Genomic DNA, 26,986 nt, shown 5'->3' on the forward strand with positions numbered 1-26,986 from the left:
TTTAAAAAAAACATGGTTTAATCAAACATTCAAACCCTCCCTCCTTTGTCCTGCTGATTTTACCTTATGTTTGATTAATTCCATAATGAGAAACCTCAGGCGGTGCTTGTAGCCCAGACTCTCTTGGAAACATTTCCTGGCATCTTTCTCCACAGGAAAGGCTTCTTCCGTGCTTAGAAGGAGATAGGGAACCAGGCCATCTGATGACCCATAGGGAGGAGATCTGTCATGCTCACGAACCAGTGCTTCTCTGGGCTTTCTTAGCCTGAAGTCTAAAGACTTCCCAAATCTCTGGAGCCCAGAAAATGTCCTTGTTCATTCTGACTGGGCCTTAGCCCAAAATATCCTTCTGGCAGGCCAGCCCCTTCTCCAGGGCTGTAAGGTTTCTTGATGACCAACTTGTATGGCCACATCAGTTTGGAAACAGCTGTAGATTCTAACTTTCAATTTCTGATTAATGGCACCCCACCCCACCCCATAGGAAAAGGTCTTGTTTACCTTTCTTTAGTCTAGATTGTCTTAAAATTATATGATCATGGAAAACTCAAGCTTATTTGGCCAAACAGACTTTTGTTTGGTTAAGCTAAAGGACAAATTAATCATCTAAAGAACCTCTAGTTTAGCCCTTATTTCCATCCCTTGTAAACCGACCTCAGTGCTGGCCCTTGTACGGTGCGGCCCTTGCTATTAAGCACAGCTTAACTTTGGTCATGATTGACATATTTCTCAAACCCTCCAAACCTTGGAGAGGCTCAGTGGTATCACCCATTGACACCCTGTAGTTTAGAAGTGACTGCTACATATCACTGAAGGTTGCTAAAAGTAAAACAGAACACCCAGGAACACAAAGAGAGGGAAGCAGATGAAGCTACTCCAAGAAATTACTGCACATGTACAGAAGTAGACTAATGACCCCCATGAACTTGTGTTTAAGGAGGGGGAGGGAGAATTAGAAGGTGTGAATAGAAGGTGTGAATTCGATCATAGTACATCATAGGGATGTATGGAAATGTTATAGTAAAGCCCCTAATGACAGAGAGGAGGAGGAGGAGGGAGACAAGGAAGGAGAGAAGTAGAAAGACATGGGGAGGGGAGAATATTGAGGATAGGGGAGGTGATGGGAGGCGAGGGGAGGAAAGACCAGCCTCCAGTAGAGCTTGAAATAACCTGGGAATCCTTCACGCACCTACCTTAGGTCTTCCCCTAACATGCATGGGCAGTTCTAGAATAATTTTCCACAGGTGACAAGGGCTTACAGTCCTTCTGAAAACAGTGGGGTGTGGGAGGAAGATTATGGGTTTTCGTATCATTGGGTCACTTGAAGCAAATCTCATTCATTAGCAAGGTGACCTTGTACTGATTACTTCTTTGAGTCTCATTTCCTTGCCCATTCAATGGGAACACACCAGCTTCACATCAATGTGCTTGGCATGATGTCACCCATTCATAAATGCTTGTTCCTCTCACTCCTTCCTCTATGACTTTCCAGTCTTTTATGACAGACTAATGGCAAAAGTAGGATTGGACTCTAGACCTTCTGGAACTTTCTCCAGTACTTCTTTCATGCTGCCTCTCCCTACATGGGAGGTGGTATCCATTCTGAGCATCTTCTTCGATGCACTGGATGTGACTCCAGGGCCAGAGGAGATAGATTGGGAATAGGATGTTTGGAAAGTAGGTGTTCTTATAAGCAATCGGAGAATGCCAGTGTCAACCTGACAGTTCTGTCCCATTTGTGAAAACAATCACGCCCAATGGCCCAATAGGTGGCAGCATTGTTTCACTTACATTCAAGATTCAGTAATAACTTGATGGCTGATCATTCTAGTAACGATTTCCATGATACCATAAGCTGTTCAGGGATGAATAATGACCCTTGGTTTTCTTCCAAATAGTTTGTTCCTCCTTGAAAGAAAAGTAGGGGACATGTTAAATTGTAAACCTCCTTGTCCAGCCTTTTGAAGTTCAGAAAATTTGGAAAGAAAACAGGCAAACGCTATGGGTTCCCATTGACACTTTTTGCTTATGCTGGCAATATATATATATATATTTTTTTTAATGGAAGAACTATTCCTTCCAGTTTGGAGATTATGTTTCCTGCCCTGGGACTGTGTACAGTTTTATTGTTTTGTTTTAGTCAGTACCAGGTTTTGAGGCTTTGATCCCAGGGCCTTGTATCTGCTTGGCATATTTGCTAAGGCTAGCACTCTACACTGGAGCCCCACCTAGTTCCAGCTTTTGCCTGATTAATTGGAGATGAAGTCCCTCAGACTTTTCTACCCAGGGTGCCTCTGAACCATGATCATCTGTATCTCTGCCTTCTGAATAGCTAGGATTACAGGTGTGAGCCACTGGTACCTGGCTTCTGGTTCTTCCTACCTTCAGCTTACGCTCATGGCAATGTGGCCTAAAATTTGTTTCTGAAACTCCCCCTGAGTCTCAGGGAAAAATTGCTGTGTGTCGGTTTTAAAGGTTAGTCCTTAGGATTTTAGCCCAAGAGGAATGCATCTTTAATCAATGTTCTCTTCTACAGGCAGGATGCAAAGAATCCCCCATCCATCCCAGGGTGGACTGAGTGAAGGAGAAATCCTGCATCAGTAACATGTAGCTATGGTGCTTTCCGCTCACCTGGGATGGGTTTTCCCTCTCCGTGAGCATGTGGGTCTGAGTCTGGAGATGGAGATGTTGAGGCTGACGGCAAGCCAGCCAGTTATGGAGTCTAAAAGACTAGCACGCGTTCTTTGGACAGGGGTCTCTGATGATCTGTGTGTGTGTGTTGTCACAGCTGCGTGGTGGGCTACATCGGGGAGCGATGTCAGCACCGAGACTTGCGATGGGAGCTGCGGAATGCAAGTCACGGGCAGCAGCGGGACGTCACCGTGGTGGCGATCTGCGTGGTGGTGCTGGTCCTGCTGCTTGTGGTCGGACTCTGGGAGGCACGCCAGTACAGGTGAACTTTTCCTCCCATAGCTTCTTTAAGCGCTCTTCCGTCCTCCCAGAGTAAACACCGGCCTCCTTTGGATGAACTACATTGATAGACACACAGACATTTACAGAATTGAATAGCATAGATTTGGGGGTGGGTGAGTACTGAGGGTTTGAACTTGGGACTTCAAGCTTGCTAAGCAGGTACCCTACCACTTGAGACAGGCCCCCCCAGCCCTTTTTGCTTTCATTCCTTTTTCAAGAGGGTCTCACTTGGCTTGGACTGTGATCTTCCTATTTATGTTTTCCCTGTGGCTGGGATAACAAGGGCATACCACTGTACTTGGCCTTTTATTGGTTGAGATGGAGTCTCCTGTACTGTTTACCCAAGTTGGCCTTGAGCACATGAGACTCCAGATCTCTACCTCTCAAACAGCTGTGAGGATACATGTGAGCCATGGCACTCAGAGGATTCTCTCCCCCCCCCACTTTTTAAGTCCAGAATTTCACTATCCTAAGACAGCTGTGCTTTTACTTATTTAAGTCTTTGTCCATACATAATGTAAATAGTTACTTATTTGCTCACTCATCTGTATATCTTTGCAGTGTTGGGTATGGAAACTGGGACCTAACATGTGCTAGTCAGGGGATCTCCACTGAGCTACACCCCAAGATATATGCAGTTAATTCTCATAATGAATTTTTCCTTTAAGGAACATCTGTTTCTACCTTCCCCCACTCCAGCGCCGGTATAACTATTTTATGGTTGCATTCCATTATGTTAATTGCCCACAACATATCACCTCTGTTAAAGAAAATAATCTTTCCTAACTTGCAAGGAAGCTCTTGATCCTTTGATTTTGTGTTTTCAATCACTTTAAACAGGTAAAAATTATTGAACAATCATATCCATTTCTTTAAAACAACCCTATGGCCAGGTACCAGTGGCTCACACCTGTAATCCTAGCTACTCAGGAAGCTGAGATCTCAGAATCAAGGTTCAAATCAACCTGGGAAGATAAATCATCCAGACTCTCATTTCCAATTAACCAGCAAAAAGCTCCAAATAGAAGTGTGGCCCAAGTGGTAGAGCACCAGCCATGAGTAAAAAAGCCAAGCAAGACTGCAAGGTCCCAAGTTCAAGCTTCAGTGCTAAGCACATGCATGCATGCGAGCGTGCGTGCACACACACACACACACACACACACACACACACACACACACACTTACAAAGCCACTGTGTTAGAGTGCTACTCATTTTCCATTTTCCTTGAAAGTAAGATCGGGTCCCCTACTGCCATCAATCTAGAAAAATATTTTCTGTTTTGTTAAGGTTTGTGCTGGACAAAAATCAGTCACAAAACTTTTGGGTTCAAGGGGACTTTATAGAATTATCTAGTTCAATTGCATCATTTCATTCCCATTTCACACACAAATCCCAGTTCTGTGGCAATGAACAGATTACCTGCCGCCACCCACTGATCAAAACCCAATCACAGCCACAGACACTGCACAAGCATGCATATTGTGGAAAATTCAGCAGAAAGAGCCAAGATGCTCCTAGTTAAGATCTTGCTGTATCCTGGTGTAGTGGTTAAAAGCATGGACTCTGGAATCTGACCACATAGGTTCAAATCCCATCTAATGCCTAAATTAAATCAGACATAGTATCTAACATTTATAGTCATTCATTTTCTTGGCTATAAGATAGGGCCAAGGATAATGTTTATCTCAAGGGCTATTGTGAGTTTGTGTGAATTCATCTAAGTAAAAGTTTAGCATGGGCTGACATATCAAGTTTAATAAATGCTATCTGTAGTTATTATGATTTACTACGAATGATAGTCTTTCCAGTAGGAGGAAGATTCTCCAAGATATTTTCTACCACATCCAGAGAGACAAGATTCTTGAACATGTGTTTTTGTGTTTTTTGGTGGGGGTCTTGTTGGTTGGGGTTTTTCTGTTTTGTTTTGTTTTGTTTGTGGTGCTGGCACTGGGACTTGAACTCAGAGCCTGGGCACTGCCCCGGAACTTTTGTGCTCAAGGCTAGTACTCTATCACTTGAGCCACAGCTCCACTTCTGGTTTTCCGGTGGTTAATTGGAAGTTAGAGTCTCACAGACTTTCCTGCCTGAGCTGGCTTTTAAACTGTGATCCTCAGATCTCAGCTTCCTGAGCAGCTAGGATTACAGGCGTGAGCCACTGATGCCTGACACTGAAACCCTTTTTCTTTCCATTGCCAATGCATCTAAAGTAAAAACCAGCGTGTGCAGGTCTATGGCTATGTCACGGTGCGACCCAGGGACCTTATTTCCTGCGGGACATTTTCAGCTATGTGCTGACTGCTTGTGTTCAATTAGTAGCTCTTGATGAGATTCCTGAAAAAGATGCCTGGTTTGTTTTCTTCTGAGACTGTCTCATATGTTTGGCTTTATCTCAGGATTCGGAAGCAGCTATTGAAAAACCCAAAGAATCCTTATGAAGACCCAAGCAGCAATGGTGTGAGCAGCAGCGGCGGTGTGAGCAGTGGCGGCGGTGTGAGCAGCAGCAGGCCTGCCAGCAGCGAGGTGGAGATGCCTTCTTGTCCCCAGCCATGGGTAAGTCAACCAAAGAGGACGAAGCTAGGAATTGACTCGATAGCAATTCTCATTTGTTGTTCTCACTCTTCAATGACTAAAAAAACAACAACGAATCTGTTAGACCCTAACAGGATTAACCAACACCAGAGGAGCTAGGGAGGTCCTGAGTGGGACCTTAATCAAGAAACTAGAGGGATTAAAACAGCATTAGTCAGGTGCTGGTGGTTCTCAAATGTTATCCTAGCTTCTCAGAAGAACTGAGATCCAGAGGATCATGGTTTATGGAGTCAACCTGGACAGAAAAGCCCTTGAGACTCCATCTCCATCTGGGATGGAGGAGTGTCTCTCGGCATAGAGCCAGCTGAGCCAGCAGGCCAAGCAAACCCAAGGACCTGCATTCAAACCATGTTGCGGGATAGGGGGATAGAGGGGGATAGGGTGCGGGATAGGGGGGTGGGGGCGGAAAGAACACCTCAGGATGTAATTGCCAGAAATACAGAGACGTTTTTGCTATCATGCATCTTTTCTCTATTACTCAGATTGTTATGTGTTCGTGTGATGTTTCCTTCAATTTCTAGAAGTTCATCCAAGATGCTGCCACTAGTGTTCCTGATAGTTCTTTTCTTACAACATCGTTAAGTCCCTAAACTTAAGTAGCAAATGTGTTGCCAGATTTAACAACCATGAGCACAGGATGCTCAATCTGTATTTATAACAAAATAACCTCCTTCAAGTTAAACTCAAAGTCAAACTAGAGCCTGCCTACGGGCTGTTCTTTATCTGTCAAGCCTGTATCTTTCCCATAGGGCAGAGCAGGACAGAGCTTGAAGAGACCCACTCCTGCAACTGGTGTTGGGCCACTAGAGGGCAGAACTGAGGCAAGCTAAGTTCTCCACACTTTTAAGGGACCTGCCATTTCCAGAAATGTGTGTGGGGCCTAATCCAGTGGATGCTTAGTGTGCTGATGCTGTTGTTACTGGTTTACATTGTGGAAGAGGCTGTAATAGGTAGCAAGCCCATGGAGGACTGCAGCCTTAGAAAAATCCCACTGCAGCTGGACACCTGTGGCTCATGCCTGTAATCTGAGCTACTCAGGAGGCTGAGACCTAGGATCATTGGTTCAAAGTCAGCCTGGGAAGGAAAGCCCATGACACTGTTATCTCTAATTAAATACAAAAAAAGAGCTGGAATTGGAACTGTAGCTCAAGTGGTAGAGTACTAGGCTTTTGCAAAAAAACAGCCTAGGGACATTACCAAGACCCTGAATTCAAGCCCCAGGACTGGCATGAAACAAAGAACAATGGAGAAGATGATGGAGGGGTGGGCAACAGTATTCCAGGACCTTCCTACATCATCTCCACTTCCCAGCCCCCACCACACCAGGCATTCACAGTGAACAGCCTTCCCACCCCATGGAAACATCTGTTCCCCCAACAGCTGTTATTGGTATTATTGATTTTTTTTTGGCTGAACTTGAGTACAGAGCTAAAATTAAAACAGCAGTCCTAGGCACCTCCAGCAAGAGCTAGAACACCTGTGGACTCTGATGTCTTTGGTTGCCTGCTCAGTAATATTCCTTCTCCCCATAAGGGCCCTCAGCTACCTGGCATGCTCAGTTCTTAGCAGCCTCCTTACATCCCAGGTCTCTCAATTACCCACTCATACTTGATAGGTTACCATGGTGGTATTCATTCAGCTGTTGGATTATAGGTTTAATTCATCTCATTTAAATCACAGGGACAAGACAAACATATAATCTGTGCGCATGTGTGTGTGTGTGTGTGTGTGTGTGTGTGTGTGTGTAACAAAGGATCAATATCCTTTATTGCTGTCTGGAACAGCTAGTTGGCTTGGAGCTGAGCTGTGGGTAAGCGCCAGTCTTCCCGGCTTTCCTTCCTGTCGTCCACACCAACTGCCACTGCACGGATCCCAGTGGGTGGGAGAAACACCCAAACTGGATGGAGCACAGTGGAAACAAATCTGCTCCCCCCAGCTGCCTTCCCCATCCGCGGGGCCCAGGATTCTGGGGCCTGTGTGCTCCTGGCAGAGAGGCCCTTGGGCAGGAAGTCTGCAGTGCACATTTTCGCTGGAGCCAGACATCACCAGCCTGTGTCCTGAAACAACAGACTCCGTGAGTTTGCCATGTGTCCCTGCAGAGCCAGGAATGAGAGAGTTGCAAAGGGAGAAACGCAGCGTGAGAAAAAGAAAATGAACAGCACACAGGCAGGAGAGCCACGCTGTCATCAGCCATATCCCTCCCTCTGCCATGGACTCCTTTATCATCCCTCCCGTGTGTGTGTGTGTGTGTGTGTGTGTGTGTGTGTGTGTGTGTGTGTGTGTGTGTGTGTGTGTGTGTGCCTCTGCCAGCTGCTGGGGCTTGAAATCTTGGCCTGGGCACTGTCCCTGAGCTTTTTTGCTCAAGGCTAGTTCTCTCCCAATTGAGCCATGGCTCTATTTCTGGCTTGTTGGTGGTTCATCGGAGATCAGCATCTCAGAGATTTGTCTTGCCCTTGGCTGGCTTTGAACTGCAACCCTTGGATCTAAGCCTCTAAGTCCCTTGGATGGCGGGCAAGCGTGGGTCACTAGCGCCCAGTCCCCTTCTTCCCTTTCCTTTGAGTTCTGAATTCCCTCCTGTAGAGACCTCCTCCAACCAGCCAGCCCTTCCCTCCTCAGAACCACTGGGTCATCCTTCCCCCAGGTTACTGATTGACAAGAAAGAATGTCGCTAGGCTGTGTCCTTCATCCTGGAGCCTGGCTCATTTCTCTTCTTTCCTGTTATGTTCCATCTATTTTAATAGCTCACCTATCTAGCCTGACTACAACCTATGAGCTCTGCTCAGCCTGCATTGTAGGAGCCCAATCTCTTTTGGGCAATCCAAATAATGACAGAAATAATCCTTGTGTTGACTGAAAGGACATGTTTTTGTTGTCGAATTCTGCTTCCCAAGCTCTTCAACCATGAGAAAGCATGCTGTGGATCCCAGCCAAATAGCTGCACTTTTAGTTGTCCAGACCTATTCGTGATTGTGAATTACTCAGAGCTGGGTTGCATGTTTAAATGAGTTACATACATACTACACACATATGTTTGACAAAACACATATATTTATATTTATGTGACATTATTTGATCTATGAGCAATACTGAGGATACTTATGTTTTTTTTTTCTAGCAGTACTGGTATTTTGAACTCAGAGCCTCACCCTGGTTGGGCAGGCATTTTTGTTTTTGCTTTAGTTTTGTGTGTGTGTGTGTGTGTGTGTGTGTGTGTGTGTGTGTGTGTGTGTGTGTGTGTGTGTGTGTGTGTGTGTGTGTGTGCAAGTCCTGAGGCTTGAACTCAGGGCCTTGGGCGCTGTCCCTGAGCTTTTTTGCTCAAGGCTACACTGCACCACTTGAGCCATAGCCCCATTTCTGGGCTTTGTTTTTGTTTTGTTTTTTGTTTTTGGTAATGAATTAGACTTTTTCTGCCTGGGCTGGCTTCAAACCACAGTCCTCAGATCTCAACCTCCTGAGTTGCTTGGATTATAGGCATGAGCCACCAGCACCTGACTTGCTTTAGTTGTTTTTTTTAGATAGTCTTATAGTTTATTCCCAGGGCCAGCTGTACATCATGATCACCCCTCCTGGGCCTCTCAAGTAGCTGGGATTATAGACCTTTCCTACCACCTCTGGCTCCTTTGCTGAGCTGGAGGTTATCACTACTTTCCTGCTGGGGTGGAGCCTTGAACCATAATCCTTTCGATCTTTACTTCCTAATTAGCTAGGATTACAGACATGAACCACTGTCAATGGCTAAGATTCTTTCTGGTGAAATACAATTTGAACTCAGGGCCTCATGTTTGCGAGGCTGGTGTTCTACCACTGAGCCATGTTCCTAGCCTCTGTTTGCCCAGGGTCATTTTGAGATACAGAGAGATGGATTCTTACAGTATAAGAGGGATCTATGATCCAAAAGTTAGGATTCCAAAATTAGAATGGATTGCTTTGAAAAGAAAAATCAAACTAGTATCTAATAATAGAAAGTAAACACAGGTTCCTACATCCAAGTGGAATCTTTCATTGGCCTGAGAATAAATTTAGCAGAGTCTTTCTTTACACTTTCACCTTTATTTGTGCCAGTACTGGGGCTTGAACTTGGGGCCTGGGCATTACCCCTGAGCTTTCTTTTTGCTTAAGACTGGCACTCTACCACTTGAGCCACAGCTCCCCTTCAGTCTTCTTGGTGGTTAATTGGAGATTAGAGTCTCACAGCCTTTCCTGCTCAGGCTGGTTTTGAACTGTGATCCTCAGGTCTCAGCTTCCTAAGTTGTGAGGATTACAGGTGTACCTGACTTTCCACAGAATGGATGCCATGGAGCTATAGCATTGGATTAATGCACACTGAGATGATGATGAAGTATAATAATAATAATATAATATTTTCACACCTTTCTTTTTCCCTGCAGTTTGTGGTCATAGAGGAACACCAAGACTTTGGGAACAGGATTCAGTCCACCATTGCTGAGAAAGGCCAGACAGCAGAGGTGGGGCCCAGTGAACAGTTCTCTTTACCTGGATCCTGAGTGCTCTCTCATCGAAGGTCTCATCCGACCGCCTAACCATAATGACGGTTGTATAAACTATGTGCGCAGCTGGGCTGTGTTGAAATGCCAGAGGGTTTTAGAGAAACAAATTTGCACTGTAGTTCTATCCTCTGTGGGGTCACTGCATTCACACAAAACTCTAGTTGTTGCACTGCTGCTAAATCACTCTGAACAAGGCCACAGCAAGTGATTTTCCTCACCTGGGATTAGGTAGGACTTGAAGTCATTCTTGGGGCTGCTGATCTATCCGTCTATCTAAGAGTTGTTTCAGTGACCTTGTAAATGGTCGGAAGCCATTCTTGTGAGTGGAAGTAGACCTGGAATTAATTGCCCTGGGAACTGTTTCGGGGGAATCAAGTTTTATCAGGGCACACTTGCTGTCCGTGATGTGCAGCCAGGTCGCAGAGAAATGGCAAGATCAAACTCTTCTGAAACTCAATCTACGTCAGGTAGATCTAGACTCAGGCATCCTTTAGTAGAATACTTTTGCCAAGAGTGGTGTTGGGATCGACCTTTTGGGATTGAATCTCACCTACCATCATTCTTTATTTATTTATTTTATTTTTTTGAGGAGATAGGGGCAGTACTAGAGCTTGAACTCTCTTTCAGCTTTTTCCATTCAAGGTTGGTGCTCAGCCACTTGAACCACACTGCTACTTCCAGAGTTTTGCTAGTTCATTAGAGATAAGAGTCTTGCAGACTTTCCTTCCCTGGCTGGCTGGCTTCACATTGCGATCCTCAGATCTCTGCAGTCCTCCTGAGTGGTTAGGATTATAGGCGTCAGTCTCAGATGCCTGTCTCATCATTTTTTGTTACCTTCCAAAGGACCTTGTGAAATGTGCTTTTGTGTCATAAATCTTTAGGAAGAGTTCTAAAGAATCTTCAAGACAACAAAAACAGTTCCCCTGAAAATGAAAGGAGACAGCAAAGTCTGAATGCCCCTTCATTTTCTGGTATTTCCCTTCTTGCCTTCTGCTATCAACTTCTTTACAGAAACAGCGTAAGGTTCTTATTCTAGAAAACTCACTCTAAATCCCACTCTCATGCTTATTCTGCTCAAGTGCTGAATTCAATATAGCTTTATTGCCAGTCCTGATGATAAAGGTACACTTAATAATTGAACAGAAAAATACAAGAAATCATAGTTTTATGTGTAATAACTGTTGCCTGGGTAACTTAAAAGTATTTTCAACAGTTGCTCCGGCTTTTGTGGTTATTACTAGACAGTAATGCATATGTGGTGGTTCATGGTACTTTTTCTTGGGCAGCTAATAGCACACAGTTCATTTCTTGCATTTTCTTGACTTTAGAAGTACATATAATTTTGGAAGTCCATCAGTAGCAGAATGATTTGTCAACAGTATGGTTATTTGCAGACAAGAACTAAGGGCTCATTGTGGTTAGATGGTTACTTGGGGACAAATCAAAATGTCTGCATTTTTGTATATTCTACTAAGAATATCTTGACCCATTTTTTTATTTCCTTCCTTCCTTCCTTCCTTCCTTCCTTCCTTCCTTCCTTCCTTCCTTCCTTCCTTCCTTCCTTCCTTCCTTCTTCCTTTCCTCCTTTCCTCCTTCTCCTCCTCTTCCTCTGCCTCCTTCTTTCTTCCTCTCTCTCTCCCCCCATTTCTTCCTTTGGCAGGTTCTGGGTGTTTACCTTAGCATTGTTGCTCAAGGCTAGCGAGCTACCACTAGAGCCACAGCTCCACTTTTGGCTTTTTGGTGATTAACTGAGGATAAGAGTCCACAGACCTTTTTTTGCCCTGGCTGGTTTCAAACTGTGATCCTTCTATCTCAGCCTCCAGGATAGTTAGGTCTAGTTTACAGGCATGCGCTCAGCTTTGACCCATCTTTGAGATTCTTCTCTGTCTCCATGTGTGATCCCATCATCTACCCTGTGCAGCTGCTCTTCCTGCTGTTGTTGAGCAGGGAGATCGTGTGGAAAGGCCAGGACAACTCTGGCTCTGACCCAATTCCTTCTCTGCTCTTGGCAAGTCCAGACAAACAGAGCCGCTGAACCATCTTCATCAACCTTGCCTGACACCAACAGCTGCAAATTAGGGGAAGAGCATCTGCTGGGAGAAAGGAACCCAGGTGCACCAAAACCCTGAGCTTTGTTCCTGAGTCATTTCTGGTCCAGTTGAGAAGCTGGGAGTACACAGAGAAAACTCAAGAGAAGTGGCTTGGTTCTCGGAATCATTTCTTTCAATCAAGACTATTTTCCCTGTTAAAAGTTGAGCTTGGAATCGATTGATAATCAGTTTCTTTTGTATATCCTCAAAATAATTCCTCCTCCTCCTCTTTCTCATCTCCTCTTCCTCCTTCTTCTCCCTTCTCACCCTCCTTTCTTCCTTCCTGCCATCTTCCTCTACCTCATCTCCCCTTTTCACTTTCCTTTATTCCTTCTCTTCCTTCTCCTCCTCTGTGTCCTCTTTCTCCTCCTCAACCCTCCTCTTCCTCCTCTACCTTCCTTCTCCCCCTTTCCTCTTCTTCTTCCTCCTTTTCTTCTTCTTCTTTGTTTGGGGTCAGTGCAGGAGCACCCCCCCACACACACACACGTGGGCACATAGCAAGGCTCTGTTCTGGGTGCCACCATCCAGTAGTAATGGATCTGGTCCCCAGGTAAGGCAGGGAAGGAATTTTGTCTGCCCTCCTACTGGGAAATGTGTGGAGGCTGGGGAGCCCCATTCTATGCTGTCATCAACCCATTGTGGCAACAATGGGGCACAAGTCTTCCAGGCCAAACAAAGCCAAGTCAGTGAACACTGGAATTAAAGGACATATCAAGCAGAGTAAATCATGTCAATGGATGTTGTATTTTCTTTTAAAAAGTAGAGGACTATGATTTCTTTGGGTTCCCCAGTCTCTGTAGCCAATCACGTTCTCTGCCCTAGAGGCAGAGGAAGGGCTGTGATTTGATTTCCTCCTCCATGCAGGCTCAAGACAGGTGGTCCGATAAGAGAATGAGGAGCTCTAGGTAAAGCTCAGAGAGACAAACAACTTCAATGGGTTTGGGGTTTTGTTTGTTTGTTTGTTTTTGAAGCCTCAGTGGAAATTTGGGCTTAAAGCAAACAATACACTAGTTTGGTCAGTTGCAAAGTAAATTCTCTGATCTGAAGAGAACCTCCAACTCAATCTCATGGAATGGTTGAACTGTAATAATTAAGGTACCTTGTATCACTGGCATGGTCCATGCTGGTAATTTGCCATAATGAATTGGGATAATTGAATGAAAAGGTAGCACTCCAGAAGCTGATCTCAGAATTAGATCTCTTACTTTTGTTTTGTATTTTAAATCTTTTGAAAATATTTATTATTTTCAATTATGAGATTGTAAGCAAATTGCCTGATGGATAGTCATTGAATTCTCTTAATTATTTAAATAAAATCATCATAAAATATTTTGCTGTCTGCTTGGTCAAGCAATGAATTAGAACAAAACCAGTGATTTGGGGGCTGGCAAGGTGGCTCCGTGGTAGAGCAAGCATGCATGAGGCCTGGGTTCGATTCCTTAGCACCACATGAGCAGAAAAAAAAAGCCTGAAGTGGTGCTGTGGCTCAAGTGGTAGAGCACTAGCCTTGAGCTGAAGAGCTGAGGGACAGTGCCCAGGCCCAGAGTTCAGGCCCCACAACTGGACCCAAAAAAACCCCAAATAAACAAACAAACAAAAAAACAGTGATTTGTTCAGCTGGCTACTATGATGTTTTTCTTTCTTTTTTTTTTTGGTTGGTTATGAGGCCTGAACTCTGGGCCTGGGTGCTGTCCCTCAGCTCTTAAGCTCAAAGCTAGCATTCTACACTTGAGCAATAGCACCACTTCTGGCTTTTTCTGCTTATGTGGTGATGAGGAATGGAACCCAGGGCTTCATGCATTCAAGGCAAGCACTCTACCACTGAGTTACCTTCCCAGCCCCTGACTTTTTGTTTTTTTTAGGAATATTTGAAATCTAGAACTCTCACTTCATGAAGTAAATTTTTATACACTACTCTAATTAAATATTTTCCTGTGATCAAGGCATTGTTACATCAGGTAATATAATCTACTGATACAGTAATTCAAATTAATTGGCAGCTTTGGATCATTGAGATGATGTGTTAACTGGTTCTTGTGACTATTTTTCCTCTCATTTCTCCTTGGAATTTGGGTTATTAAGAATAAAAAGAATCGGGGCTGGGAAGGTGGCTTAGTGGTAGAGTGCTTGCCTTGCATGCCTGAGGCCCTGGGTTCGATTCCTCAGCACCACATAAGCAAAAAGAAAAAAAAAAGCTGGAAGTGGCACTGTGGCTCAAGTGGTAGAGCGCTAGCCTTGAGCTGAAGAACTGAGGGACAGCGCCCAGGCCCAGAATTCAGGCCCCATGACCGGATCCCCAACAATAAAAAGAATCAATGCATATGTTTTCAAATGGACCCTTTCTACAATTGTGGGTAAATATTTGGTGATGGTTAAATTTTGATAATTTGAACTTTGTGGATAGTTGTTAACCATGCCCCCAGCTAATTTCAATTATTCTGATGTCAGCTTTGCTTTAAATGAGGAATCAGAAGATCCATCTGTATGTGTGTGCATGTGTGTGTGTGTGTGCGCACATGTAAGTGAGTGCACACACATGCATATGCCAGTGCTGAGGCTTGAACCCAGGGCCTGGATACTGTCCCTTAGCTTTTTTGCCCAAGGCTGGTGCTGTACCACTTGAGTCACAGCTTCACATCCAGCTTTTAGATGGTGAATTGGAGACAAGAGTGTTGTAGACTAACCTGCCAGGAATGGCTTTGAATCTCAGATCTCATTCTCCCACGTAGCTAGGATTACAGGCATGAGCCATTGGTGCCCAACTTCCATCTTTAATTTGTAACAAGTGAACTTACTTCAGAAAAGCAGTAGTTCTAATTTCCCCAAATATTTTCCCCCTTAAATGTGATCTGTTTTATTTTCCTCTAAAAGTGAACATTATTGGGGCCTTCTGGGTGGGGATTACATTTTTGTATTTTAGTACTTCTTTTAGAATTTCAAGAATAACCAATGAAATGATAGAGACTATACCAATATCTTTGAACCAGAAAAATCCCTGTTCCCTTTAAGTAGTTCAATGGTCTGATACCTTAGAAACCAGGGCCATTTTAGGAACTTGTCCTAGCTCCTTCCCCCATACTCCCAGTTCTTTGGTCAGCTTAAAGAAAAAGCATCCTTTGTGCTCTTCAGCCCACAAGTCACAAGAAGAGAAGTCTTCCTGTCTTATAGCTCCACCGGAAGAGTTCTTACTCATTTTAAAAAAAGAGCATTTTCCTCTAACATACTTAATTTATACTTGATTTACATTTTCTCCAGACTGAATATTTTGATTTCCTAACTTTAATGGTCTCATTGTACACAACACTTGAGATTCTATTTAACTAAATGTCATGGCACCTACTGCTTATGGTTTAAGCTTTCTGTCCTCTTGTAGAATGCCTATTGGAGATTCAGGATACTGTAGTCTTTTGATTTTTTTTTTTTTATTCTATAAGGGTTCCAGTGCTTCCTAGTAGAGCTTTGATGAATATATATATATATATATATATATATATATATGTATATATATATATATATAATAATTGAAGATGTAATAGTGACACTAAACAATAAATCCTTAAACACATACCCCAAACCCCAAGCAAAACAGCAAACTGGCTGGAAAAAAATGAAAACTAATCAATGTAAGTAGTTGTGACAGGTACAATGTTTCTGCTATGTTCTTTTTACTTCTTCTCTCCCCCGGCCCCCTGTTTTAACTTCTTAAGTGAGAATCTTTCTTTGCATTTCTGAGCTCTTCAGTTCCAGGCAGGCGGGAGGCAGAGTCCTCTCCTGTCAGAACTTGACAGGGTTTCTCTGGCTAGAGGCTCTAAGCTACCGGCAAAGCAAACAACTAAATGTTACATGCCAGGAGCTGGATAAGGTGTCAAGTAAGAACATTCTCCTGTAGCCGGTAGTTCAGATCTGTGTGTTTTTGTATTCCAGTTGGTTGTGGATAGATGTAGCACAGGTGCCAGCTAATCCTCTCTCTTTCTTCTGGTAATGGATGGCAGGCAGGCACCATTTACTTACTTGGTGTTTAGTGGGTCTTCCGCCTTTGGCCTTGATGCACAGCAGTGATCTCAGGCTCAGCTCCAGGCCTGGGTGCACCAGCCCTCTGTGGACTTCTATGGAGCTCTGCTGTAAGTTCCCACTGGGGAGGCTGTGTGTGCCTGGTTTCATAGCTTTTTCCGCCAAGCCCAACTTGTCTATGCATCCATTGCATCCTGAGCCCTGATCACTAACTCTACTCTAACCCTCAGTCCTCTTTTTAGACCATAGTGGCCTAGCTCCTTTTGCAACTGATATTTAATTCCTAGAATAAGTAACCTGCTATATAATATTCAATGATTTGTTTTCTTGACTGATTCAATAAATAAATATAACCAGATTCTTCAAGGTGTACATAATTCTTGTGTTGCTCAAATTCTTCCACACAGTGGAGAAAAGGGAACAGTCTTTTCATTGTATGGAGTTGGTGGAACCTTTATGTCTATAGTAGACACATATAGCAGTGTCTAGAGTACAGGCCAAAGCCAACTTTGAATAGCTGAGAAAAAGCATACATTCACATTAGTTCATTTCATTAGGATTAAGAATGCTGGAGATGGTCAGGCACTGGAGGCTCATGCCTGTAATCCTAGCTATCCAGGAGGCAGAGATCTGAAGCCAGCCTGGGAAGAAAAAGCTCCATGAGACTCTTACCTCCAATAAACTACCAGTGGAACTGTGGCTCAAGTGGTAGAGCACTAGTCTTGAACCAAAAAAGCTCAGAGACAGGGCCCAGGACCTGAGTTCAAGCCCTAGGACTGGCACACACACACACACACACATACACACTCACACTCACACACACACACACACACTGACATACACACAAACACACATGTGCAATGCTGGTGATGTAGCCCTAGGTTCAATCCCCAGTAATTGTAAAATAAATAAAAATATAATTAAGGTGACTTGACGCCATCTCATTCTTCTCTGTTGTTGCTTTGTTGGTTTTGTTTTGTTTTGCCGGTCCTTGGGCTTGAACTCAGGGCCTCAACTCTATCCCTGAGCCTCTTTGTGCTCAAGGGTAGCACTCTACCACTTGAGCCACAGCGCTACTTCTGGCTTTTTCTGAATCATTTATTGGAGATAAGAGTCTCACAGACTTCCTTCCCTGGCTGGTGATGAACCATGATCCTCAGATCTCAGCCTCCTGAAGGTTACAGGTGTGAGCCACCTGATTTCTTCATATTTTGAAATACAACATAGAGCATTCAGTAAAAACAAAATTATCAAGTCATCCATGAGTCAGTAGCTCATGCCTGTAATCCCTAACTACTCAGAAGGCTAAGATCTGAGGATTGCAAGTTGAAAGCAGCCTGGGCAGAAAAGTCTGTGAGAGTCTTTACCTCAACTAACTACCAAAAAGCCAGAAGCGGAGCTGTAGCTCAAGTGGTAGAGCACCAGCCTTGGGCATAAAAGCTAAGGGTTAGCACCTAGGCCTTGAGTTCAAGCCCTAGTACCTGTATGCACATGCACACGCGCACGCGCGCGCGCACACACACACACACACACACACACACACACACACAGAAGAAACAGAAAAGCAGTTACCCCTGGATTCTGTTGAGCGGTTTATGGATTCCAAAGCACAACTATCCACATCCCTTGTGTTCTCTGGGATGTGGTTTGCTGGCTAGGGATGCCTGAAGGTACAGAGCAGGCAGGCTGGGTTTCCCTTCTGTGATTCTCCACAGCCTGAAGAAGGGCAGAAAACACTGCAGACCACATGTCATTATACTTTGGGTACATAGAGGACTAAAAATGAATGAGAGAATGGAAGCCCTGAAGAAAGAAGAGCCATGCCAAGCTCAAAAAAATGACATAGAAAAATGAAAAGTCAGCATTCGGGATCTCATGGGAAATTCTTTGGTTGAGAATGATCCAAGGGTGGTGTGCATGGAGGTGTCGGGGAAGGCATGAGGTCAAGGGGAAAAGGGGGGCAGACAGATGGAGAGAGGAAGGGTGGATGAAGGCAGTCATAATATTCAATGTGTATGTGTGAAAATGGAACCAGGTAAATTGAGGGGATGGGAGAGATTGATGGAACAAATGATCATGATCAAGATGCATCGTACTCCTGGGCTGCCATGTTGAGTTGAAACACCTCTGTACCTAAGAGACTAAAAAAAAAATGTAAGTGGTTCATAAGGAATGAAAGTGTGCATTTAAATTCTGGTGTTTTGATTTGCTTTCATCTTCTGCAGTTCCTCTTGTACTAATGTAAACTGACCAACTACCATGCACGATTTGTAGTGTGGGGTCTCTTCATAACTTCAGTGTTGTGTACCATGCACAATCTGTAGTGTGGGATCTCTTCATAACTTCAGTGTTGTGTTTTGTTGTTGTTGTTTTGCCGTTGTTGTTGTTGTTTTGGTGTCAGTCCTGTGACTTGAACTCAGGACCAGGGATGCTGTCCCTAAGGGTTTATTTATTTTTGCTAAAGGGCTAGTATGCTCTATCACTTGAACCATAGATCCACCTTCAACTTCTTGGTGGTTAATAGGAGATAAGAGTATCACGGACTTTTCTTGCCCAGGTTGGCTTTGAACCGCCATCATCAGATCTCAGCCTCCTAAGTAGATAGGATTACAAGTGTGAGCCACTGGCACCCAGTTTTCTACTTCAATTTTATTTTATTTATTTTTTAATTTATTGTAACAGTGATGATCTGGCAGTGGGGGGGGGGGCTACAGTTACATAAGGAAGGTAATGGCTGCATTTCTTTTTAATCACTGATACCCCCCTCCGTCATTTTCTCCCACTTACCCTTCTCTACTCCCCTCTCCCCCAAGTTGTAGGTCATTTCCAATATAGTGTCAAGTGAGTATCATTGTTGCATTAGTTCATCCTTTGTCCTGCTGTTTCTGTGATTCTCTTTCTCTTCCATGGATCAGATAAACTTATATGCAAGACAAAGAATGGAGAAAACTAAAACAGAAAAAAAAAGAACAGGCCATAATAAGAACCTCTTGTTTTCAATTCTTGGAGTTCATGTTGATATGCTTCATTATATATGGCCCTATGCACTTAGCAATTATGCTATTGAGATCCCCTGTTAAGAATATAGTAGACATATTCTAGTTATTACAAATGAGGGAAACCATGCAACCTGCTTTTCTTTGGGTCTGGCTTATTTTGTTAATATAATTTTTTCCAAGTCTTTCAATATCCTTATGAATGGGGCAATGTCATTCTTTCTGATGGAGCACCATTGTGTATATATATCACATCTTCTTGACCCATTCATCTACTGAGGGGCATCTGGGTTGGTGCTATATCTTAGCTATGGTAAATAATGCTGCAACGAACATGGTTGTGCTGGTTGAACTTCAGTTTTAAAGGTTGCTTTTCAAAGCCTTGAGCAAGCTGGTCTGTTTGCTTAATCATTAAGCCATTTCTCCAGCCGTGAATACATCTGTCCTCAGCTGGGAACTAGAATAAAACCGTCTGTTCTTCCTGTGTTCATGCAAGAACAGATAGGGACAACTTTTTAAGGAATTAAAATAGAAAATCAAGATGGCAAATGGTGGGAGGCGGACGCTCTCACAGTGTGATTTGAAGGTTCTCTGCCGCTAGCAGCTTAAATACAACAGAAAAAAAAAACTACTTTGACTTTGTTAGAACTCGTAGAACTAGCCTGGGTTCTTTATCATGCCCAGATTCAAAGCTTTCTTTTCACTCATCTGGTGGGCTCCAAATGATTTTATTCCTAATTGTCCCGATCGCTTTGTTCAAAAATGGTCATAAAACTCAGCAAACTTGTCGCAGATGAAGGCCAATGGGGGAAATCTAGACCTAAGTGACAGCTTGTGATCAGAAGAAATAGATGCCATTCCAGGCCTGGCGCAGTAATTGGAGACCCAGAAGTACGGCACATGGCAAAGGTGGCTTACTTGGGCTCCATAGCACATCCCCTCCTACATGTTCAAGGAGAATCCTTTGGCTTCAGCTTCTGACTTAAACCTTCAGGCCCTGGGAGCTTGAAAGTCCAAAAAGGCCATTGTAGCTACCCTAGTAATTACAAAGAAATGCTTCTTTACAGTCAGCTATTAGAGCCAGCCTCAGGATCGCTTTAACTGTCAGGAGACAGATTCTTCCGATACTTAAAATGATGTCTCGTTATGTCAAGACACCTTCCTGAGAGCTAACTCTTCTTTCTTCTAAAGCACGCTCTTTTCCTGGCTATTCTGGCAGTGCCTCTTCGGTGGAAGTCTGACTCCAGAATGGCAGCATCTGCTCTACAATGAGTTGCTAGCCACCTGAGCACCAGATGTGGCACAAATCCAGCCATGTGCTTCCCCTTTTCCACTCCATTTCCCAAATGTTCTTCGTTTCCATAGGAAGTCTGTGATACAGGAAGGTCAGATGAGTAGCTGGGGATGATTGTTCAAAGCCAGCCCAGGAGACTCTTGGCTCCCATTACCCACCAAAAACTCTAGCATTTGAGCCTTAAAAAGCTGAAGGACAGCACCCAGGCCCGAGTTCAAGGCCAAAACATAATGAAGCAAACAAAAATAACCTAAGCTCATGCTTAGGGGAGGCAGCTGCCTGGAGAGAATGGATGGCTAAGAGGAGACTGAACTATGCGGACTTTGGTCTCTGCAGGTCTGCTCTGTTCTCCCTGTTCTCTTGGCAAAGTGACCTTATGGCCTTGGCTTGCCCAGGCTCCAGTGTGCGTGCCATGACACCCGCCTACTCTCAACTCTGCACACAATCCACCCTTTCAAATGGCCCCGAACCCTGTCTCGATAGCCAACTCAAACATTAATGGCCACAGGATTCGCTGGGAGAGCTTATTAAAATTAAAATCATCAACATTCACTAAGTCTAACTTGCTGAGTCCACAATATTCACAAGTTCCCAGTTGGCCTGGGCACGGCTGGCTCCCAGACCACACTTGGAGTAGTTAAATTGGTCAGAATGCAGCAGACCCGGCTTTCCTAATGTCTCAATTCCAAATTCATGGGAAAAGGAATTTTATTCTCTTGGTCCAATTTTTAGTGTTGGTCATTTGTGTCAGGTCTTTACTGACCCTGATCTAATGAACTATTGGCAAGGAGGAACAGGAGTATAAAATATAGGCAGGGGCTCTATTACTGAGCTACGTCCTCAGCCCACAGATAAAGGTAATATTATAATAGCCACCTTGATTGCCCATGTCTAATATGAACAGATTAGGTAGCTCAAACTACTAAAATATGTGTACATTGGTGGCATTAAAACCCATAGGTGACTTCTGTAAGCAAATGATTTAAGAAGCCAAAACTGGTGAATCTAGAATTTGTATAAATTTTCTAACATAATTGGCATGTTTTCATTCCCTTTGTCCACACTATAAAGTCTTGTCCACACTATAAAATTAAAGTTGCTTCAGATATCTATATGAATCCTATGCCTGTCAAGTTAGAACATTCAAGAAAAGGAAACAAAACAGTATGAATTATCCTGTAAAAATAGGTGTTTAGCTGGATACAATGCTCGGGCATTCCTATAATCCCAGCAACTCCAGAGGTAGAGATGCGGAAGATGATGGGTAGAAGCAGCCTAGGCAGAAAGTTCTTGAGACCCTATCTTGGCAAATGGAAGGCTGGACTAAGTGGTATGTGCCTGCCTGTAATCCCTGCTAGTTCAGAAGCATCAGTGGGAGGATGGCAGTCCAAGTTATCCTAGGCAAAATGCAAGACACTGTTCAAAGAACAATAATAACAAAAGCAGCCAGCTACTCAATGAACAAACAATCCAATTAATACATGGGCAAATGAACTGAACAGGCAGTTGTAAGAAGAAGTAAAAAGGGCCAATAAATATAAATTGTCACTATCATTAGCCACAAAGGAAATGCAAATCTAAAGGAAACTGAAATTCTATCTCACTGCAAAATGGCCACCACCAAGAAAGCAAGGCTGGGGGTGGGGGAGCGGGGAGGGAATCTCATAGATTATGGATGGGAATTTAAATTATTCCAGCCACTATGTAAATCAGTATGGTAGTTCCTTAAAAAAAAAAACAAAACTAAACTAATAATTGGCTTGGCACTAGTGGCTCATGCCTATCTTAGCTACACAGGAGGCTGAAATTTGAGGATCTGGGTTCAATGACAACCCAAGCAAAAAATGCATGAGACTCTTATCTCCAATGGACAAAAAGACAGACATAAAGCTGGGGCTCAAGTAGTAGCATTCCAGGCTTGAACAAAAGTGCTAAGGGACAATGCCTAGACCTTGAATTCAGGCCCAGTACCAGCACAAAAAATAATGAAAGGAAGGAAGGAAGAAAGAAAAGAAAAGAAAAAGAAGAAAAAAGCAGCTTAAGAGAAATCTTACTGCAGTTTCAGCCATGGCTTGTTGGAGTTGGTCCTGTTGTGCATTTAGTCCTTTTTTGTTTTTTAAAGAACTCTAGTCCTAGAAAAACCATATGATCCATTTGGGGTTTGTAAGAGGTTGGCCATAATTCAGAATTCTGGCACATTAATTTAATCAGAAACTTGGCTACTTTTCCATCTCTTCATTTGGTCAATTAAGAGGCATGGCCACAATGGACAGATTCATTCTGATGGCAAAGGAAATCAAAGTACTCTGAGAGATTTGTTGGGCCAACGAGACACTCACGTGGGACCATTTTAAAGATCAATTTTCACAGCCCATGAAAAATAAATGAAAGTGTCCTTGTGAGTCTGTTAGCATCTGTTCTCCTGCATTTTGTATGATGACGCCATGTTCACCATGCACCCATAACCATCCTGTTTAATGAGGATTTTCCATCTTTAACAAATGGTAGATTTTGAGACCAAATACCATTTCCGCACTCTGCTATTCTTGGCAAGAGTTGCTCGCCCCTTTCTTCCTTCCTTCCTTCCTTCCTTCCTTCCTTCCTTCCTTCCTTCCTTCCTTCCTTCCTTCCTTCCTTCCTTCCTTCTTTTCTTCTTTTTTCTTCCCTCCTCCCTCCCTTCCTTCCTTTTTCTTCTTTCTTTTTCTTCTTCTTCCTTCTTTCCTGATTTTTCTTTCTTCTCCTTTTCTCATTCTTCTTCCTCCACTTCATCTTTCTCTTCTTCTGTTTTCTCCTTCTATTCCCCTTCCTCTTCTTTCTTTTCCCTCTCTTCCCTCTTTTCCTCCCCTTCCTTGTCTACTTCTTCCTCCTTATTCCTTCTCCTTTCCCCCCCTCCTTTCCCATCCTCCTCTTCTTTCTCCTCCTCCTTCTTCTTCATTCACTGTAATTTATCTTTGTTTGGTAACACTGTAGACATTTGGCATCATCCATTAAGGGCTGTTTTGAAGGCTTTGAAGACACATCTCTAGTTTTAATATTTTCTTGACAATTTTTTTCCTTTTTGTATCACTCTCATTTAGTTTTTCATATAAGCTTGTTGCCACTAATGTGTCTAAAAGTAAATCCCATAAATATAACTCTGATGTAGATACTGTAAGAAAAAGTAAACATGAAGATCTGATTCCTACTGTGTTTGCTTACATCGAAGTTTATTAATTTTAGTGACATAGTTTGTAGAATGGAAATGCATTCGAATTGGAGTTCCAATAAACAGGCATTATACTTGCCTAATTAGTATGGTTTCATTTTCATTTTATAGGTTCTGGAATTTTGAATGCCACAGCAAGTAGAAATCTCATGTGCCATTTTTCTTTCCTTCTACAAATTCAGTAGAAAATAATAGTGATTCACAGTCTTCCCGATTGCTGAATATTTGTCTTTAGAGCATTTCTGTTACATTGGCCAAGATAGGAATTGATACTGCTATTTTATTTAATTTGTCTGCGCTCCAGTCTCCTAATTTGCTTTATATTGCTTGCTTGCTATTTTGAGGTTTCTCAATCTGTTCCCATTAAGAACTATAATTTAAGTCTTTGAATAGCAGTCATTAATTTCATGGTAAATATATATATATATATATGTATATACATATGTCTAAATCACCATTGATTTGTGCTATTATTAGATTCAAATATACAATAATTATACATTATAATGGAGCCGTTCTTGCTGGACCTCAGGGAGTGGCTTAAGTGACAGCATATGGGAAACTTACAAATGCTTGTCATTGTCACCTTAGGTTGTTTCTACCATGCCCTTACATTACAGACATGTTTGTGAAGTGGCTGAGACGCCTAGAAACCACAGGCTTCTTTTTTCCTGAGGACAGTCTCTCTTAAGGAAGCAAGCTTAGGTACCATATCCAAGCTTCTCTTCAGTTCTGCCATGTTTACAGTTAAGTTCTCAAGCCATGTAAGACAGGACCATTGTCAACACTGCCATGAGCTTGAATGACTGATGAGTAGCTCCCCTAGTCCTCTTTACCTGTTCATTCCAGATAAAGTTCTTAGCACTCAGTGTGCCAGAGTGCTAGCCGACCCCATCTCCCTCCAATGGCATGGTGGCACATCCAGCACAAATTCTGGTTCTTCACCCAACCCAGAAAGTCCAATCATTACACCAGCTTCCTCCACCGCTATACCATACCAACTCTAATCCTGGAATTCCCTTCCGGTTCCCTTTCCCCTTCCCCTCCCCCTCCTCTTCCTCCTCCTTCTCCTTCCCCTTCCCAAACCTCCCCTCCCCTTCCCTTCCATTCCCTTGTTTCCTTTTCCTTTTTCTTTTTCTTTTTCATTTGTGCTGGTGCTGAGGCTTGAATTCAAGGCCTGACTCTTTCACTTGGCTTTTTTGCTCAAGAATGTCACTCTACCACTTGAGCCGCATCTCCACCTACCCGTTTTTGGCTGGGCTAATTGTAGAGTTTTCATGGAAGCCGGGCGCCCCTGGCTCAAGCCTGTAATCCTAGCTACTCAGGAGGCTGAGATCTAAGGATCATGGTTTAAAGCCAGCCCAGGGCAGGAAAGTCTATGAGACTCTTATCTACAATAAACCACCAGAAAACCGAAGTGACTCAGTGTCTCAAGTGGTAGAGTGCTGGCCTTGAGCTGAAGAGCTGAGGGACAGCGTCCAGGCCCAGAGTTCAGGCCCCATGACCGGACCCAAAAAAACAAAAACAAAAACAAAACAAAACAAAACAAAAAAAACTTCTGCTTTCCTTAATGTGTGCAAGTGGGTAGGACTGTTTCTTTGGAGGGAGAAAACTTGTTTAAATAGAATGGTAATGAAAGCATTTATTATAGCCATGTTCTTTTCTCAGTCTCTAAAAGCTCCCTAACACCCCCTCCCCCTGCAGCTGTCTTATAAATGCCTTTCTGTTGGCTTCCAAGGTAAGGACTTTTTTTTTTTTTTTGGTTAGCTATAATCCAGGCAAGGATTTCCAAGTTGATGAATTAATCTTCTATGCCCTAGTGACAACGAGCTTAGAAGGATACAGTAGCATATTATATATGCATAAAACGACATGTTTCAATATGCAAACCAGAATTAATTAGTTTGGTATGGATAAATGCATTTTCTTGGGATTGTTTCCTATAAGCATCTGAAAGGTTATTTTTCTGAATGTTGCTGGGACACGTTCAGGATGATCTATTGAACTACAAATGTGAATCTATTTATAATTTTCCAGCAAACAGGCTCATGTTTTCATAGTTCCAGACATCTCTGGCTAGTCTTCACAGTAGAAAAGGGGAAAGAAAATTTATTTTCTTTCTTTTCTTTCCTTTTTTTTTGACAGTACCTCTATAATTTTCCTTCCACATTCCCCCTACGTGAAGGAATTTGGGGAAATTTTTCATGGAGCAAAACCTCATTAATGCATTTTTTTTCTTGTGAAAATATTAGAATCAGTATGGTGATTATGGAGGCAGGAAGTACTTGGTCTTTGTTGAAGTCACCAGAGGTGAAAGCCGCAGAGACAGAGTCTGTGGTCTAGGTGCAGTGAGCTTATGATGTCTCTTGTTTCAAGGGAAAGATGCATTTCATAGTCATGGATCTTCCTAAGACCACACTAGTTAAGATCATCCATGGAAGGAAAAAGCAGAAAAGGTGAATTGCTTTAAGAACTTTCCAGGAGACAAAGTCTCAACAGCTCTCAGGAGAATCAATCGTGGCCTAGCACGGGTTCGATTAATTTGCAACTGGATAAGTGCCGATTTGAAGAAACTGGTTAAGAAATATCTAGAACTTATGGTTTCTTTTAGACGGCCTTAGAGATTTACCTATTTCTCCAGCCACCATGTGAACTGTAAAAAATGAAGTGCAGCCTGAGCTTCAGGAAGCAGCTGGTGAAGAGTGATGGTAACATGTTGAAGGAAATCAAATCTCTCTCTCTCTCTCTCTCTCTCTCTCTCTCTCTCTCTCTCTCTCTCTCTCTCTCTCTCTCTCTCTCTCTCTCTCTCTCTCTCTCTCTCTCTCTCTCTCTCTCTCTGGAGTGGTGGCTTACTCAAATGCAAGGTAATGTTCTTTGAGAACAGAGGATGGACAGAACAGTCTGAGAACTTGACTTATCAATGCGTCTATCATCCCTATTTGGCAGATAAGGAAACTGAGGTACAAAAGAGCTTAAGTGACTTGCCCAGATCCACACAGCTGGTGATGAGAAAGAATCAAACCTACATCACTGGATTCCAGAGTGCACGCTCTTAGTTGTTTTACTACACAATTTCCAAAGCTATAAGCAAAAATTAAAGAAGTCATTTGTATTACTCAAGTTACTCTGAGCAAGGCAGTGTCTGAGTAATGTTAAACAAAGAGATGGATTATTTTCTGATGAATTCTGTACATTCGTTATTGCGGTATATCTACTTCATACAAGTCCAGGCAGCTTTGTGCTGGTAGTTCACACCTATAATCTTAGCTACTCAGGAAGCTGAGATCTGAGGACTGAGGCTCAATGTCAACCCAGTCAGGCA

The 26,986-nt window shown here is 43.1% G+C and overlaps 1 protein-coding gene across 1 annotated transcript in view; it reads left to right on the forward strand.

The window, feature by feature from the left end:
• Positions 1 to 12,310, forward strand: part of Egf (epidermal growth factor) — a 68,383-nt gene extending 56,073 nt beyond the window's left edge. Inside the window, exons 21-23 of the mRNA XM_070022455.1 lie at positions 2,786 to 2,950; positions 5,365 to 5,521; positions 9,949 to 12,310. Of these exons, the coding sequence (XP_069878556.1) occupies positions 2,786 to 2,950; positions 5,365 to 5,521; positions 9,949 to 10,065 (439 nt within the window). The 3' untranslated portion in view covers positions 10,066 to 12,310. The remainder of the gene's footprint in view (positions 1 to 2,785; positions 2,951 to 5,364; positions 5,522 to 9,948) is intronic.
• The last annotated feature ends 14,676 nt before the right edge of the window (positions 12,311 to 26,986 follow it).

Source organism: Dipodomys merriami, unplaced genomic scaffold (genome assembly GCF_024711535.1).
Source record: "Dipodomys merriami isolate MVZ:Mamm:240054 unplaced genomic scaffold, mDipMer1.0.p SCAF_15, whole genome shotgun sequence".
In the NCBI taxonomy this organism is placed as follows: Eukaryota; Metazoa; Chordata; class Mammalia; order Rodentia; family Heteromyidae; genus Dipodomys; species Dipodomys merriami.